Source organism: Eublepharis macularius, chromosome 3 (assembly GCF_028583425.1).
Source record: "Eublepharis macularius isolate TG4126 chromosome 3, MPM_Emac_v1.0, whole genome shotgun sequence".
NCBI lineage: Eukaryota > Metazoa > Chordata > Lepidosauria > Squamata > Eublepharidae > Eublepharis > Eublepharis macularius.
Window position 1 is genome coordinate 36,819,908 of NC_072792.1, and position 16,590 is coordinate 36,836,497.

The 16,590-nt window shown below is 46.4% G+C and overlaps 1 protein-coding gene across 1 annotated transcript; it reads left to right on the plus strand.

The window, feature by feature from the left end:
• The first annotated feature begins 9,074 nt into the window (after positions 1-9,074).
• SPRY2 (sprouty RTK signaling antagonist 2) lies at positions 9,075-15,988 on the plus strand. The gene is made up of 2 exons (XM_054974348.1): positions 9,075-9,875; positions 14,174-15,988. The coding sequence occupies exon 2, from the start codon at positions 14,225-14,227 to the stop codon at positions 15,164-15,166; it is 942 nt and encodes a 313-aa protein (XP_054830323.1). The 5' UTR covers positions 9,075-9,875; positions 14,174-14,224; the 3' UTR covers positions 15,167-15,988.
• Positions 15,989-16,590: the final 602 nt, after the last annotated feature.

Genomic DNA, 16,590 nt, shown 5'->3' on the forward strand with positions numbered 1-16,590 from the left:
AGTTTCTGTTAAACAATTCTTATTGGCTTTATTAGTAGCAGGGGTCAATTCGTAGAAAAGAAGCTGGAGGAACTCATTAGCATAACTCATTAGCATAACTCATTAGCATATGCCACGCCTCTTGCCATCACCAGAAGTGTGTCATTAGTGTAACTGATTTGCATATGCCACACCCCATGACATCACCTAGTCTGGCTGTTTTGAACCCAATCCTGGCCATTCAGGGCAGAAATTGGGCATAAAATGGCAAAAAGGGGCTGAAAATGGCCGAAAAGGGGCCCAAAATGGTCAGGATCAGGCCGCAGATGAGCAGGATCCACCACCCATCAGAAGCCCGATCCAGGTCGTTTCGGCCCCAATCCAGGCCAAAACGGGCTCAAAATGGCCGAGAGTCAGGTGGACAGGGCTACCTGACATGTGACTTCTTTGGGGAACTGCCGGAACTGCGTTCCTGTGCATTCCCCCTCGAAATGAGCCCTGATTAGTAGCTTGTTAGATTTGCCTGTGGGCAGAAGGATCTTTATTTTCTTTATATAATCCTCCTCCCCAAACACAAGAACACAATTTTTAATGCAATTTTCTAACACAATATTAAGGTAAATTTGAATTGGACATGTGGGAGGGGGGCCATTACATCCATCTTCAAGGTTTGCCTCCCATCACCACCTTTTGGCTGTGTGTTCCACGGCTGAAGTTCTGGAACATCCATGCAAGGCAGTGGCAAACAGGCAATCCCAATGCAGCAAGCTGCAAAGCTCCCACATCAGGGCTACCTACATGCCTTTGTCCATGGCTTGGCAACATGATCTTGCAATGCTAGCATGGATCGGGGTAGTGTTACTAATAGTGTGTAGTGGTTTTAAGTTTGTAACCCTAACCCCAGGGAAGCTATTCCATAGGAGAGGGGATAGGAAAGGGAGAGCCAGGTTGCTGAAAGGCTGGGGGTTAGTCTTAAAGGTGCTACTGGACTCTTTTTGATATAGTATTTTGTTCTTCGATATTGCTATCTTTGATCTCACACAGCAGGGAGGGTTCGCTAATGGCCCACAGACTGGATCCAGCCCCTGAAGCAATTTTATGTGGCTTGTGGATGCCCAACCAACTTTTCATTCAGATGTAAATAAACAATTCTGCTCACAGTTTCAGAATTTTTTTTTAAAAAAAAACCAACAAACGTTCATGCATGCTGTTGTTTTCCACCCGTTAAGGAGTGCAAAAGTTGGGTCTGGGTTCCCAGTTGTAACACAATCACACATAAATTGTGGTTCTCTTGAATTCTTGAACCAATCATGCCCAACTAAGGATCAGGACTACAGTGCATGTGGAAATAAGGTTCCTCCATGCCTTCACCATGTTCCAAACCTGAAACAGTCCAAGATAGGTTGCCATGTTAGTCTGCCTGTAGTAGTAGAAAAGAACAAGAGTCCAGTAGCAGCTATAAGACTAGCAAAATTTGTGGTAGGGTATGAGCTTTCGTAATCTGAATTATTCAAAAAGGCCTTTTTCTCAGCTAAGAGGGTGGTATTGTAGGAAAGAGGTCCCAGATGTTTCGCTAATGAGTTGGGAACCATAGATTTCACCATTATGTTGTACTACATATTATCTGCTGCTTTAAATATGTACTTCTATATATTACCTGTGCTTCATGTTGTTTGATGTAAGTCCTAGAATTGATTATGTTCCATTTCAGTAATTCTTCAACCCCGTATTGGATCCTTGCTAATGCTATGTCTTTGTACACTTGTATTCATTTACCCCATGACATTGTTTATGGAAATGTTCTTGACGCTGTATGGAAATGCCTGCCCTTGTCCTTGCCACTGATTGTACTAATCCCACACTATGTAATCCACTTTTAGTCTCAGTGAGAAAGGTGGACTATAAATGACATAAATAAACAAACAAATAAATAAATAAAATCTGAATATATTCATACCCTACCACAAATTTTGTTAGTCTTATAGGTGCTACTGGACTCTTGCTCTTTTCTACAGCAACAGTCCTGGGTGGCTGGTGTTGGGGGAAATCTACTTGTTCCCTGAGGCACCCATGGGTTTCCCCAATGAGCCCTGGAGCGTTTCAGGCTGAGAAAATGGGGTGGGATGAGGGAGGCTGAAACATCTTCTCCATGCGTAATGTGATCTGGCACCACATGCTCAGGGAACAGAGGAGAATTCATACCTCACATGTGATTTTATTATATTTGACATGAGGGGGAAGAGGCAAGACCCAATCTTTGTATTCTACCATTGTGAATAGCCAAAGAACCGTTGGCAGTTGATATTTTGAGATCTGCTGAGACTGCTCCCCCTCCTTTGGCCTCCTAATAATTTGTGAAGTTCTTCTTGTTAGGAAATAACAATTTTATTTCAAGATGGAGCTGGCACTACCTTACATACATGAATATGGGCAGATGATTTCAAGGTTGCTAGCCAGGCATTGGCAACCAGCAGGAGACACTGCAGACAGGAACACAACAATGAAGCAATGTCACTTCTACTGTGAAACAGGAAGTGACTCTGTCCCATTGGGATGACACTCTAGGATTTGCCCTAACTCTATAGTAAAACCAGAGAGTTTTGGTTGCATCCTAGAGCATCACCCTGATGTGGTGTTGTCTCTTGCAGGTTTGCGCTCTAAGTGATGTTGTAGTGTCGGCAGACACACTGATTTCCTGCCCCAATTTTATTACTGCTGCTTCACTGAAATTCAGACCAGGGGAAAATGGCTAGAGAATACAGTTACTTCAAAGAATACAACTCAGCCAAGCCTGCCCCATTAAAAAAAAGGGAAACTTAAGGGGACAAAAAACTGTACTGTGCCTGATTCAGAGGTCATACATTTACAGAGCTGTTATCAATATGGTCTTATTGACTTTCTAGTTACTAATTTAAAAGACCTGTTCCAGCACAACTGTATAAAATTGCAAATCACCAACCACTTACTTCAGAGAAGGACAGCTGAATTTTGCTGGGCTATAGCTGAGTACTCGACGTTGTCTCAGGCTTTACTGGCATCCAGGTCCCCTTCCTAGCAATGGAAATGGGCAAGTTGCACAGCAGAGATTTTCTGCTTAACAGATCAGAAGTGTCTTTGCATGGGACTCTTCAAAAACATACTTGGGCAGAGGGGTATTAAATTGTAAAGCCCAACTTGAAAAGTCAGTCAGAGGCTTGGGATTTTTTAGCATGGTTCCCTTTCCATACATGCACTCTCACTTTCTGAATAATACAAGGAACTAGTAGAGAGCACAAAAGAAGACAATAAAGTTCCTGTTGTGGCCGATGGTAGGCAGCTGGGTGGAACCCTAAACCAGCCAGTGAAGTGCTGTATTGCAAGAGAGAGGCGGTGCCCTTACCTACCTGGCCTAGGGCCAACTGGCAAGATGCCCAAATCGTGTACACAAGTAGATAGAAAACAGCTTCTAGGTAGCATTACACAAGGAGCAAATGGTCTCTCCACCCCTTCCCCATCACACACACATGCTTTGGGCTTTGTTTTCCACAAGCATCCTTCAGCATCTCAACATCACCTCTTGCAAAAAAGAGACCGATGGGCCACCACCTGGTTATCTTTACTGCTCAAGACAGAACCCAATCTTTTCTCTGCCTCCAGCTCTGAAGCACTTCTTCTTTCCTCACTGGACAACAAAGGCGACCAATTCACTGCTCCCTCTAGTGGGCACTAAGTGGCCAGGTCCCTTCTCATTCATAAAATTACTGAATGAAAATGTAGCTTGGCTTATGACAAGCCTGTGCATTGGGGGAAAAGTGTCAAAACAGAAAGAAGGGTGAGGTGACATCTCTCACATGCTGGGCTAAGGAACCAGTTCCTCTTTCCCCAGAGAGAAAGCAGGAGGCATCCAGACTGTTCCTACAATAACATTCATCATGGAACAAGATCGGTTCAGTTGAGACCAACTAGATTTCCAGGGCAAGAGATTTCGAGTCAAAGCTCTCTGTCAAAGTGTTTGACGAAGGGGGCTTTGACAAAGAGAGCTTTAAAAGCTCACACCTTGGAAATCCAGCTGGTCTCTAATATGCTACTGGACCCTAATCTTACCCCTCTCCTACCGACCAACAGGGCTACCCACCTGAAACTAAATTCACCATGGAATAATCCTTAAATGGGGAGTAGCTTACAACTGTAAATTCTAAAACTAGGTTATAAACTAGGAAGGACTCCCTTTCCCCAAAAGAACATTTTGATTACAGATCAAAGGAGAAGAGAAAGTATTATGGAGTCCAGAATTCTCAAGGAATGTAAGAAAGGTGTGTGGCAGATGTTATAGAAAAGCAGCTTTCATTGTACATAAACGCATTTAACTATGCAGATATACTGGGCTGGATGCAACCAGCTTTTTCACCCAGTCTTGCTGAATTCTTATCCTTATTACAAACCCTGTCCCACAAGACTTTTGTCCATGTAGGTCCCATGACCCCAAACATATGACTTTTTAGGCGGTCAAAGTGGAGCATTCCACCTATTTTCACCAGTAGAAAATCTGGTTGGATAAGGGTTGCCAGCTCCAGGTTGGAAAATTCCTGGAAATTTGGGGGGTGCAATCGGAAGAGGGAAGGGTGTATGCAGGGGAGGGCCTCCGCAAGGATTAATGCCATTGAGTTTACCCTCCAAAGCAGTCATTTTCTCCAGGGCAGGTGATCTCTGTTGTCTAGAGATCTGTTGTAATTCCAGGAGATCTCCAGCCACCAGCTGCAGACTGGCAACCTTGGTTGGATCTAGCCCATCAGCCCATATCCTATCACTTACTCAACAAAGCGTGAAGCCCTCCCTCAGCCAAAGGAACCTTCCTCTTATGGAATTGGAACTGATGCTGGAGGAAGCTTGAGTGTGCTGAGTGGAGTGGTAGGCTATAGGCCCTGCAGACAGCTTTCTCTCAGACATTCTCTCGTTTGTGTGAAGCAGGAAAATCCACTTGCAAACGATCACTCAAGAGCATTCAAAGTGCATTATCCAATGTGTGTGAAAGCAGCCCTGGTCATGGAAAAACTGTGGCAAATCCAAGCTGTAAATGTATGGAAAAGTGTGCTTCTACATATGCCTTACTGGCTAGCCGTTTTTAAAATGAACTCACCAGATACTTGATTCACATTCCCAGTCCAACAGCCATCAATATTGCACTTTCATGGTACTACGGCAATCCTTTGCAAGCAGATTGCTTTGTCCACACAGGAAACTTCAGCTGCAATATCTAGTAAGGTGGGGATGTAGACTTTTTTTACATGCCAGACAAGGAGCCCAGTGCTGTGTACAGACTACAGGAACAACCCTGAGAGAACACAAATATTGTATTCTTGACCATTGCGGTATACTGGTTAGCATACAGGATTAGGATCTGGGAAGCCCAGGTTTGGATTTCCACCCTACCATGGAAGCTCACTGGGCAACCTTGGGCCAAGAACTCTCTCGTAAGCAGCTTTGGGTCCCCTTTGGGAGAAAACAGGGTGTAAATATCTAAACAGATGTCTTAGATTATCTGTGGATAATGATCAGTTTAATATCCTGAGTTCATGCACGTCTACTGAGTAAGTTCTGCTCTATTCAAAGAGCAATCCTTAGCAGGACTACTTATAAGTAAGGGCCAAGCTACAAGTGACGAATGACACTTGAACGGCAAGTGGATTGAGTGGAGCGCAAGTGAACAGGGAGAAATACACTTGCCGTTCAAGTGTCATTCGTCACTTGTAGCTTCGCCCTCAGTCTCATTTTATTCAATGTGGCTTACTCTCAGGAAAGTGTTTATAGGATTGTGGCCTCAGTGTGGTTTACACTCATGTTAAACATGAAGCCTTAATCCATGATCTTTATCCAATAGACTCCAAAGGGGAAAGTCTTGGAGCTTTCCTAAAGACTGGAATTGATCCACTAGTACCATTTGACGCAGGTTGCAAGCTTGAACACACATAGTCTAGATTATGCCCTGTTTGTCTAGGGACACAATACTCCACACGCTCACAGCTCAGTCCTATGCATGTTTACTCGGAATTAAGTCCCAATGAGACAGCATCCCAAGCAAGTGTGCACAGGAGTATAAACCCATTGAGCAAGATGGCTTGTAAACATGCACAGGATCAAACTGCAGCTCCCAAAAGGACTCGCTGATTTCAGTGGACAACCAAAGATTTATTCATCTAAGATAAACTTGTGACTGCAATAAAGCAAAAGTCCAGTAGCGCCTTAAAGCTGAGCAACATTTATTTCAATGTGAGCTTGCATTGTTAGTCTTTAAGGAGCTACTGAACTTTTATTTTGCCATGACAGACTAACACATCTCCCCCACAGACAATTCAAAAAGAGCACATTTAGAACTAACATAACCGTTGCCTTCAACAAAATATGAAAGGAACCCTTTAGGGATTGCCTAGGTCTTGACTGCAAGGAAATTAGCTGAAGTGTTTTCTGGATACCGCCCACCCACACCCCTCCAACCTTAAAAATCTTTCCCCTACTACAGAAAAATCTGTAAAAGTATCCTAATGGCAAGAGACTTCAGATTGCCCAGAAGGAATAATCTAGGGCAATTGTCCCCTGAAAGTCATCTTAACTAACTTCTGAATAATCGTAGGATTAACCACGGACAGGGGGGTGCAACATTCTATGAGAATTCCAGTTCATTCCATGCCAGTGCCAGGAATCTGTTCATCCTCAAAAAGCACTTCTTGCGCACGAATGGAATTTTTTGCAGACTTTAGCCCTAAAATGTTCCATAAATTGGGGCTAGTACACCAATCACAAACTTATTTACTTGGAAGTACGGTTGCCATTCCGCACTGGGAAATTCCTAGGCATTTGGGAATGGCGCCTGAGGAGGGCAGGGTATAACGCCATAGGCACCACCCTACAAGGCAGACATTTTCTCCAGCGGAGCTGCTCACTGGGCTCTGGTGATCAGTTGTAATTCCAGGAGATCTCCAAGCTCCACCTGGAGGTTGGCAACCCTACTTAGAAGTAAGACTCAGAGATTTCACTTAAACTGATTCTCAAGTAAAAATGCTGTGGAACTGCATCAGAGTTTTCCAGTTGAATTTAAGTATAATGCATGTTTACTCAGAAGTAAGTCTCACTGGGCTCACTGGGGCTCAAGCCCCATAGAATTTAATGGAGCTGCACATGGATTCCGATTGAGAGCTAAAAAAAGAAATCAAATGCCCATGTATAAAATGGAAGTTGGTTCCCAGTTCCCTGTTCCCTGTTCCTAGTTCCTTATTCGCAGAGCAAAACACAAATATTTGGGGGAAATTGAAAAGCTCTGTACCGCAAAATAAAGACTGTAGGAGCATATATCATACACCTCCATATCCAGCAGACTCTGCCCTCTAAATGAACATATGTGCCCTCCTACAAAGCCCAATTTTTGAGTTAACAGCTTCAAAGTAGGGCACCCCCCCCAACAAATCAATAAGCAGAATAGCTGCACCCGAAAAAAATCTTTGGGTCACCCCAAATCACACAGCTCTGCACTCTAGAGAATGTCCCCTGCCCCAAAATAAAATTCCCCCAATATTTGTGTTTTGCTCTGCGAAGAAGGAACTAAGAACTGGGAATAACGAACTGGGAACTAGGCACCAACTTTAGCTTCATCGCCCATGTCGGTGAAAGAGCTATAGCCTTACTAGCTCTCAAGCTTCATGACTGCGAATTTGTTTAATTGGCTTTAAGGACGAAGGGAAGGATTTCCGACCAAATGGCTGCGCGCTGCAGTCTGAATCCTCCGGAAACAGCACCTCTAATCGCATTTTACTGCAGCGTTTAAAAGCAAGGGGGGGTGCAGCTGTGATTCACGTACACACCGTTCGGTGCATCACGTACGCTCAGGTGGGTGGGGGCAATGGGGCGGTAGCTACTGCTTGTCTCAGTGTATCTTTCTATTAATCCTCCAAACAACTCGCTCTCCAGCACTTTGCACTATCTGCGAAGCGGCTGGATTACCGTTCTTGCAAAAGCGCGTGTGTGAATGAAGTAGGAAGTGTAACATTCATGATGCAATTCTCAAACCACGTGTCCTGGAGCAATATTGACTTTTATCGGAGCTACTTTCGGGAGAGCGGCTCGAACCTTGCGCGATGTTTTCTCCCCCTTTGGGGCACGTTGGAGGCAGGGAACGGGTCTACTAGTGAGCAAGCGCGTGCGCTCGCGAAGTGTCGTGCTCGGGTGTTGAACCGGACCGGCGATCCCGGGACTTTTAAGTGAATATGTGTGGAGGCAAAGTCGAGTTTAAAACCAGACCCCCTGTACATTTGTTCAGAACCAAATCCCATTAAGTTCAAAATGGGTTCAACGCGCGCATAGGAATCGCGAACCTTCCCCGGGAGCGCTCTAGCTTCAATTCTACTCGAGAGTAAAATCCCTCTTACAGTTTGGGATGCCAGCCCAACCAAAACTGCCTGGAGAATTTGAGTTCTCCTCTTTCGGGGAAGGGGTGGCGCTCGCCGCCCAGCTTTTACTCACAAGTAACACCCCGCCGGCAGCGTTTGCCAGCTACCAGCTTCCCTGGGCAGAGGAAACAGGTCGCGGGGACCTGCAGCTGCCGAAAGTCATACTTTTAAAAATACCAGCATGCACGAAGGCTTGCATTCCTTTAGGAGCCCATCTCCCCGAGATTGCCTCCCCCCCCCCCTTTATGCGTTTACAGGAACTTCGAGACCCTTCCCCTTCCACTACTACGAAGTCAACCTGCATCGGATCGGTGTCCCCCCCCCCCAACATGTCACCAACTTTCAGATGCCTTCAGGCCACTTTTGTTTCCAGGGGGGGTGGACCCCAGCTCAGATCCTTTGTTTTTTTCTAGGGGTGGGCACCCCCACCCCCACCCCCACCCCCGAAGCCCAGCCATTGCATAGGCTAACCCCCTTTTTCTCCAACCACCCCCCCCCCCCGGGTGGAGTTGCCCTTTTGAATCCCTGCTGCTGCCGCAGCTCCAAAGCGCTGGCAGGCAGGGCGCTCGGGGAGGGTGCGTGAATGTAGCCCGGGCGAGCCAATGAGCGGGGACCGGATGCGATATATCCTCTGGGACAACAGCTGCTCTGTTCCTCCTCAGATCCACATGACGCCATTTACTGCTGCTTTTGCGGAGAGATCACCCTGCCTCCTCCGGAAAGAAGAAGAAGGAGGGAGGGGGAGAGAAGCGAGAGGGGAGCGAAGGAGGGGAGGGGAGCCGGAGGAGAAAAACGCTGGACCTCTCCGAGCACCGATCTCAAAGCTCCCTTCCTGCAAGCAGCCGACACAGCCCGCTTCGAGCCCTGCAGCTATTTCTTCTCTTCCCCCCCACCCTTCCCCTCCGAACATTTTTCTCTTTTCTCCAACCCGTTTGCAAGCCGCCTTGGAGAAAACACCGCTGCACCCGCACGTAGGACAACACATTCCTCCCGAGGAAGCCAGCGAGCGAAGGGAGATTTTTGTTTCTTTGACTCTTTTTAACAAACGCCTTGCAAAAGCATCGGAACTGGGGACGCTAAAGCTGGAAGGACGAAGGCTGGGGAGGAGAGGGGGGAAAAGCTCGGGGCTTTTAATCCCTTTTTTTGCAAAGCACCCCCTTTGATGTCACCGGCCTGGGCTCCCCCCGCCTTCCTCCCCCCCATGTGCCAGCCATTAAGAGAAAGTGATTTGGAATTGACGAAGCGGCCTCTCTTTCGTTGAGGGGGGGAAAGGGACCAGGAAATTCAACGTGCGTGATTGCAAAGAAGAGGGCAAGAAACTCACCCCCGCCTGGGAAAAGGGGGGACTTTTAAATGCGTTCCTGATCGTTTGGCTAGCGATTTATGGTCGTTTTTCCCCCTGCCTGGAGGACAAATCCAGTTCGGCTGTGGATTTTTCGGTCGAGTTTCAATGATTCTTTGCTTGCAACCTGGGCTGAAGTGAGTTTTTTTTCCTCCCCCTTTTTTGGAACGGAAGACCCTCTTCTGTTCTCTTCTGCTCTTCTATGTTCTTTTGGGCTTCGGGGGTGGATTTGTGTGCAGGAAGAAGAAAATCCTCGAGGGGGGGGGGTGCAAATTCGCTTCTCCGGTGAGAGCCCCCTTTCCCTCCTTTGCAAAACAAGCTTTTGGGGTGTGTTGTGAGGGTTTGCATATTTGGGGGTCGACCCCTTTGAGGCGAATCTTGTGAGGTTTGTCTTAAGCGCCATAAGTTGGGGGGGGGGTACTGCTTTGGAAAAGATTTGCGGTTTGCTGGGTGTGGGGAGCAATTCCTTCTGGCAGTGGAGGGTTACGAGAGAGGGGAACCCCTGTGCTCGGTGCTGCCGGGGGCTGGGGGTGGCTGCAAAGGGCGGCGATCTATCTTCGGGTTGCAGCTGCCTCCTGCAGAAGGCTGGCTGCCCTGGTTGGGGGCGTGCGGACGTGCGGTTCTGCCCTCCAGATACGCGTGTCCCGAGGCCCTCCTGCTCCGATCCTGTCAAATCCGGAGCCCAAAGTCTTCGGCGCCCGGCTCCTCCGCCGTCTCTTCCGCGGCGAGCCCGGAGCTGGGATTTAGCCGCCCTACTTTTTAAACGTGTGCAGTTGGAATGCTGACTCGGTGCCATTCGGAAGTGAGCGAAAAGCCCGGTGTGAAGTGTGCTACTTTGGAGGGGTGGGGAGAGAGAGAGAAGCAGGGGTGGCGTGCTGGATTTCTCGGTCGGGTTATAAAGCGCGCTTTTTGACATGTCCCCTCCCCCGCATGTTTTTTTTGAACTTTAAACATGATTAAGAGAAAAAAATGCCACCTGAACGTTTTGCCCCACCCCGACCCTCTTACATAGCTGCAGATCGCCCAGTTCTGAATGGAGGTGGGACGGTTCAAAGCAAGATTTGGTGTGGGGGGGGGGGCTTGGAAGGAAACCTCCGAACCGAACGTCCCAAAGTTTCACCTTGCCTTTGGGAAGCGGGAACGAGCCTTTGCAAAGCGTGCGAGAAAAGCCTGGGCGTGTAGCGGTGAAGTCTCTTGCCCGAGGAGCTAAGGGCCCCTCCCCTCTTTGATTTGTTTGTTCGATCGAGCGGGCTGCATTATTTAGCAACCGGAGTTGCGGTTGAATGGACTTTGGGTCTTTGCAAAATCGGTGGCATTGTTAGCGCTTCCGTTCCGACAGATAAGACAGCAAGAAGGGCAGGGATGTTGGGGGGAGCGGGGGGGGCGGGGAAGGGGCTTGCTTTCCCTCCACTGTGTAATATCTGCGGAAAAATAAAGAACGAGGAAGGAGAAGAGTCCAAGTAGTCTTCTCCCCCCCTCCCATTTAAAACGAGCTTATCTCTTGAGGTGGAAATAGTGCAGAAGGCAATGATTCTCGGGGGGGGGGGCTGTTATGCAAAAAGAAAGCGGAGGGGGCGACTTTGCGATTCCATGAGGTTCGAATTGGGTTGACATTTACACGAATGAGACAAGAGGTGGAGGGGGCACACTTGGGCGGGGGGGGCATATCTCCTTAGTGCCCGAAGGGACTTCTTGAAGTTTGAGCCCGGTGGGAGTTGCTGGGGAGGGGAGAAGGCAGGAGAGCAATTGATTGGCTCCGGCTTACCTGCCCGGAAGGTGCTTTGAATGGAGCCGATATGTAGGTCGCTTTACATAACACTTGTGGGAAAGCGTCCATTCTCATCTCCTGCTGGGAGGGGAAAAGAAAGAGTCTTTCCTGATAAGGCAATCTTATTAGCAGCCCCGTGATCTCTGGCCCTCCCTCCCGCCAGGAGGTCTCCTGTTTATCTCCAGGTTGTCTGTCTTTTCCGTGGGGGGGGGGTGTGCCTTTGAACCGTTTGACAATCTGGCTGGAGGAAAGGAAGCAGGCTTCTTGGATTCTTCCCCCGCACAGATAGACACACACCTGCTATACTGGTTGTCTTTGTACATGCAAGGCTGGGAGGGAGTGGATGCCTGGTTTTGCTTTGCTTTGCGGGGAGGGCTGTGTGGAAAGGAGGCTGTATCAAGTTTGGACTGAATTGCAGCCCAGTCCCATTTGTGCTTGCTTAGTTAAAAGTGGTTTCAAGCGGCTAGCTTTGTTGATCCGTAGTGGAAGCAAGATTTGTGTCCAGTAACACCTCAGAGACCAACTAGATTTCCAGAGTATGAGATTTCGAATGTCAGAGTTAGTAGATTCTCCCTAAGTTCAGCAGACCTGCAAAGGAGTGCAACATTATTTTCTCCTAAGCATTAAAAAGTGTGTTCCTTGTTCTGTAACCTCCATGAGGACTGTACCATGGTTTTCACTAAATATTTAAGAGAAATGATTTCATTGTATCTCCTTTGTGCTTTTAAAGGTCAAGGTAAACCCAAGTCAGACTTAAATATACTTAGAAGTGAGTTCCATAGGGCTAATTCTCAGGTCAGTGCAACTGAGAGTCCATTCTGGTGTGTGTTTACCCAAAAGGAAGGGACTGGCAACCTGACTATACATGTTTACTCTAAAATAAGTTTGGCTGACTTCCAAGTCAGTATGTACAGGACTGCACCATTAAATTTAAATGTGGTCAAGAGGTCATTTGGGATGGAACAACTACCATTAGGTTTTACAATCTGGATTCTGCTACATAGTGAGAAATCAAATCATAGTGTTGGTGCCTGTTTTCTGAGTTAGGTATTGGCAGAGTTCAGTTTCCATATACAGTGCAGGTAGCATTAAGGTGAACAATATTGTCACATGAGTTGATGAATCCCTGCAGGATATTTGTGCCTTGGAACCCTAAGCCACCTTTTCTGATCGTGTCCAGGAAGTGAGTGGATTATCTCTGGGCATTTGGAATGTGCAATAAAAGACTTGCAGTGCTTAGCACCCAGGTACTGATAACTTTAAATGGCAGAGAGGTACACAAATATAAAGGTTCCAGAGGTAGATACTTTAAGCTGTTGACTACCTGGGCCTCGCTGAGACCCTTCAGACTAACCTTTATAAGCTTTATTGCTCTTTTAGCGTTTTACTGTTGTGGAGCCGGTGGAGAGAAACTGCAACTTGTCGTTTAACAGCATGTTTTGCTTATTGTTCGAAGAGGGGAGCGATAAGATTGGTTCTTGTTATTGGATGCTCCTAGTTTGCATGTAGACGTGAAATATCAGCATTTGTATAGCATGCTGTAGTTATTACCTTACCGTCTTGGTGGCCATCCCATAAGATGAATCAGGGTTTTGCAGGTGCTAAGAGAGGTAGTTTGTCTATGGCCACTGAGATGAGGGAAGTGACAAGAGTCAAACCAGGGACTTTCAAGTTTGCAGCTCAGTTACTGAATGCCTCTTTGCAGCAGTGCTGTTTGAAACATAGCCAGGTATCAGTTCTGTGCATTCTTGGGAATTGTTTCCAGTAAACTGATTACAGATAGCTTCTCTGTAGAAGTGCCTGGGGAATTCACTGCACATATGTTCACATCTGTAGTCTAGGAGGACTGGTAAGATTTTCTAGAACCACAAACAAGGAGAAAAGTCTCTTCTCCCCAAACATGTATTGGCAGCTCACTAAAAAACGTGTAGTGAATGCAGATGTTTGTAAACGTGCCTATCATCTAGGAATGTTTCAGGGAGGTGAGATTGTCTGTAGTTTCCTGCTGAGGAAATGCTTGGTTGCAGACCTGGGTTTGCATCTGCTTAATGTGTGAATGGCTCTAAGATAACTAACTAGAAGAAACTTCATGCAGGCTTCTCTGTTCATATGCAGAGAAACATGGAAGGGGCAGAGGTGCTTGTAGGATCATAAAACGCACCTGGAAAATAAAGCATTTTACTATACAGCATATTAAAAAATGTATATTTTGGTGGGGTCCAACCAGCTTCTCATCTAGGAGGAGGGATCCGCTCTGACCACCCAAAGAGTTCTGCGCTGGTACCTCCATGGAGAAAAGGCATATAGGATGGAAACTGTGCTAAATAGGAGAATTGGGTTAGACTAAGCAAAAATGCAGGCTGGATCCAACGCCTTGTCTTAGATATACTACCACCTGAGCATTAGGGAGCTCTTGAGCATTAGGGAGCTATGGGCATCCATCAGGAAAGCATCGTTGCTGTCATGTTTGTGAATAAAGGTCCACAGTCTGTTTCTAAATGACATGCTTTGGTAGCTATCTCCATATCTTTCTTCTGCAGAAGATTATGTTACTGGTGGCTAGGAGCTGCGGTACAAGTAATGTTAAGGCATGCTAAATACTGAGGCGTTGTATGCACCTAGGCAGAGAGCTGTAAAAGCTAACCATCTCTCCTTTTTTTGCTGTAGGATTTCAGATGTGTTCTAAGCTTCCTGGAGTGACCACTCTTCAGGGTACTGATGGAGACAAGAGCTCAGAATGGCAGCGGGTCACAGCCCTTGCTACAGGGTCAGCATGACAGCGGGAGGCAGTATGGAGAATCTGACCTGCGGGATGTTTTGGCGCAACAGGTTCACGTCTTGTCCTTGGACCAGATCAAGGCAATCCGAAACACAAATGAGTACACAGAGCTGCCAACAGTGGCTCCGCGGCCAGGGTTAAAAGTGGCCCCTCGTCCATCCAGCCAGCACAAAAATGAAAGGCCGCACGGATTGACTGAACAACGTCATTTTACCAGGGTCCAGCTCCCCCAGGGCCATGCATCTTCCCGGGTACCACTGTCCCGTTCGATCAGCACAGTCAGTACTGGCTCACGGGGCAGTACAAGGACAAGTACAAGCAGTAACTCGTCCGAACAAAGACTTCTAGGGTCGTCTTTGGGGACAGTTGTCGACGGGATCATCCGAGTGCAGCCCAAGTCGGAGTTGAAGCCGACTGAGCTGAAGCCCCCTAGCAAAGAAGATCTGCACCTGCATGCCTACAGGTGTGAGGACTGTGGGAAATGCAAGTGTAAGGAGTGCACTTATCCACGAACCCTTCCTTCCTGTTGGATCTGTGACAAGCAGTGTCTTTGCTCAGCCCAGAACGTGGTTGATTATGGGACTTGTGTTTGTTGCGTGAAAGGGCTTTTCTACCACTGCTCCAACGATGACGAGGACAACTGTGCTGACAACCCCTGCTCTTGCAGTCAGTCCCACTGCTGCACTCGATGGTCCACCATGGGGCTCGTCTCCCTTGTCCTGCCTTGCTTGTGGTGTTACCTGCCAGCCAAGGGTTGCCTTAAGTTGTGCCAGGGTTGTTACGACCGGGTCAACAGGCCCGGATGTCGCTGCAAGCACTCCAACACAGTTTGCTGCAAAGTTCCCAATGTCCCACCCAGGAACTTTGACAAGCCGACATAGCATCACTAATCAGGAGTTGGGAAAAGTAATAAGGATTATTTCTTTAGCACCCTATGCAGCCAATTAAATGAGTGATAATTGGGGCACTGTTCGGATGATTTGGGGCGGGGGGAAGGGAGACATTGAGGTTTGCAGTGACCTGCTTTTCTGTGTGTGTTTGCATGGGCCCGCTTAAAGGATATGCTTGTTAGAACCCACCTAATGGAGGTCACAGTGGGGGTACACTCCACGAGGACCCAAATATTGCATAAGCTAACGCAACTCAGACACTCCTAGGCAATCTGTTGTGTATGTTTGGGTTTGTTTGTTTGTTTTTTCAAATGAATAGTAAATTTGTAAATTAGAACACTACTTCACCCCAGTCCCAATTATTTTCTGCCAGAGATGTGCTATATTTTTGTATATAGGATATTTTCAACTGTGAAAAACGAGTGTCATAGAGAATATGGCACTGGTCACAAAATATTATACTAATATGTTGTACATTCAGAAGAATGTGAATCAATCAGTATGTTTTTAGATTGTATTTTGCCTTACGGAAACCCTTCAATTGCAAGACTCCGGTTCCCCCTCCCCCTTCGGACTTCATGTATATTGTACAGTTACAGTAAAATCCAGTCTTTATTTTCTAATTTTTTTCAACATATTGTTTAGTGTAAAGAATATTTATTTGAAGTTTTATTATTTTATAAAAAAAAATATTTATTTTAAGAGGCATCGTACAAATTTCACCCCTTTTTACGAGGATGCCACAGTTGCTGCAAATAAGGGGTGAAAGATTCATATGTTCCCTATAAAATAGAAAATATATTAACGTTTGAAATTAAACCAGGCTGCTTGTCATTTTTTCCCCTCCCCTCTGGTTCATTTATATAACTGAGGTATAAACAAATGTGGTTTAAAAAAAAAAAAACAGATCATTTCTTAAAACTGTTAGATAAATATGGGATCTTTACATATGTTTATCTGCTTATTTAAAAAGTGCAATCATAACGAATGGAAAGGAGGTTATGTAGAAAAGGGAGAAGAATGACCTGTCATTAATGGGTGAGCATGGAATTAGCAAGCCATGACCAGAAGTGGATGTTACCACATACGCGTAGCTGCCATGAAAAAACAGCAGTCATGTGTCTAGTTTTTCTCCACCCTACAATTTACTTGTGTCCTAATTTTACAGCATTGTGTTTTCCTGCCAATGATGTTGAGCAGGGATAAGGAGGTGCTTAATATTAAAACCCAGATAAATTATACTAGACATGATGGAGGAGAGCCAAACTAGACACGCAGCTGTTGGTTTAAGCGGTAGCCATGTGTATATATGTTAATGTCTAATTCCAGCTTGCGTTAATTGCTTCTGAAGTGTCTGGTTTGTGAAAAGTACCCGAACTTCAGGATGAAGAGGCACTTAATCAGATGAAACAGTT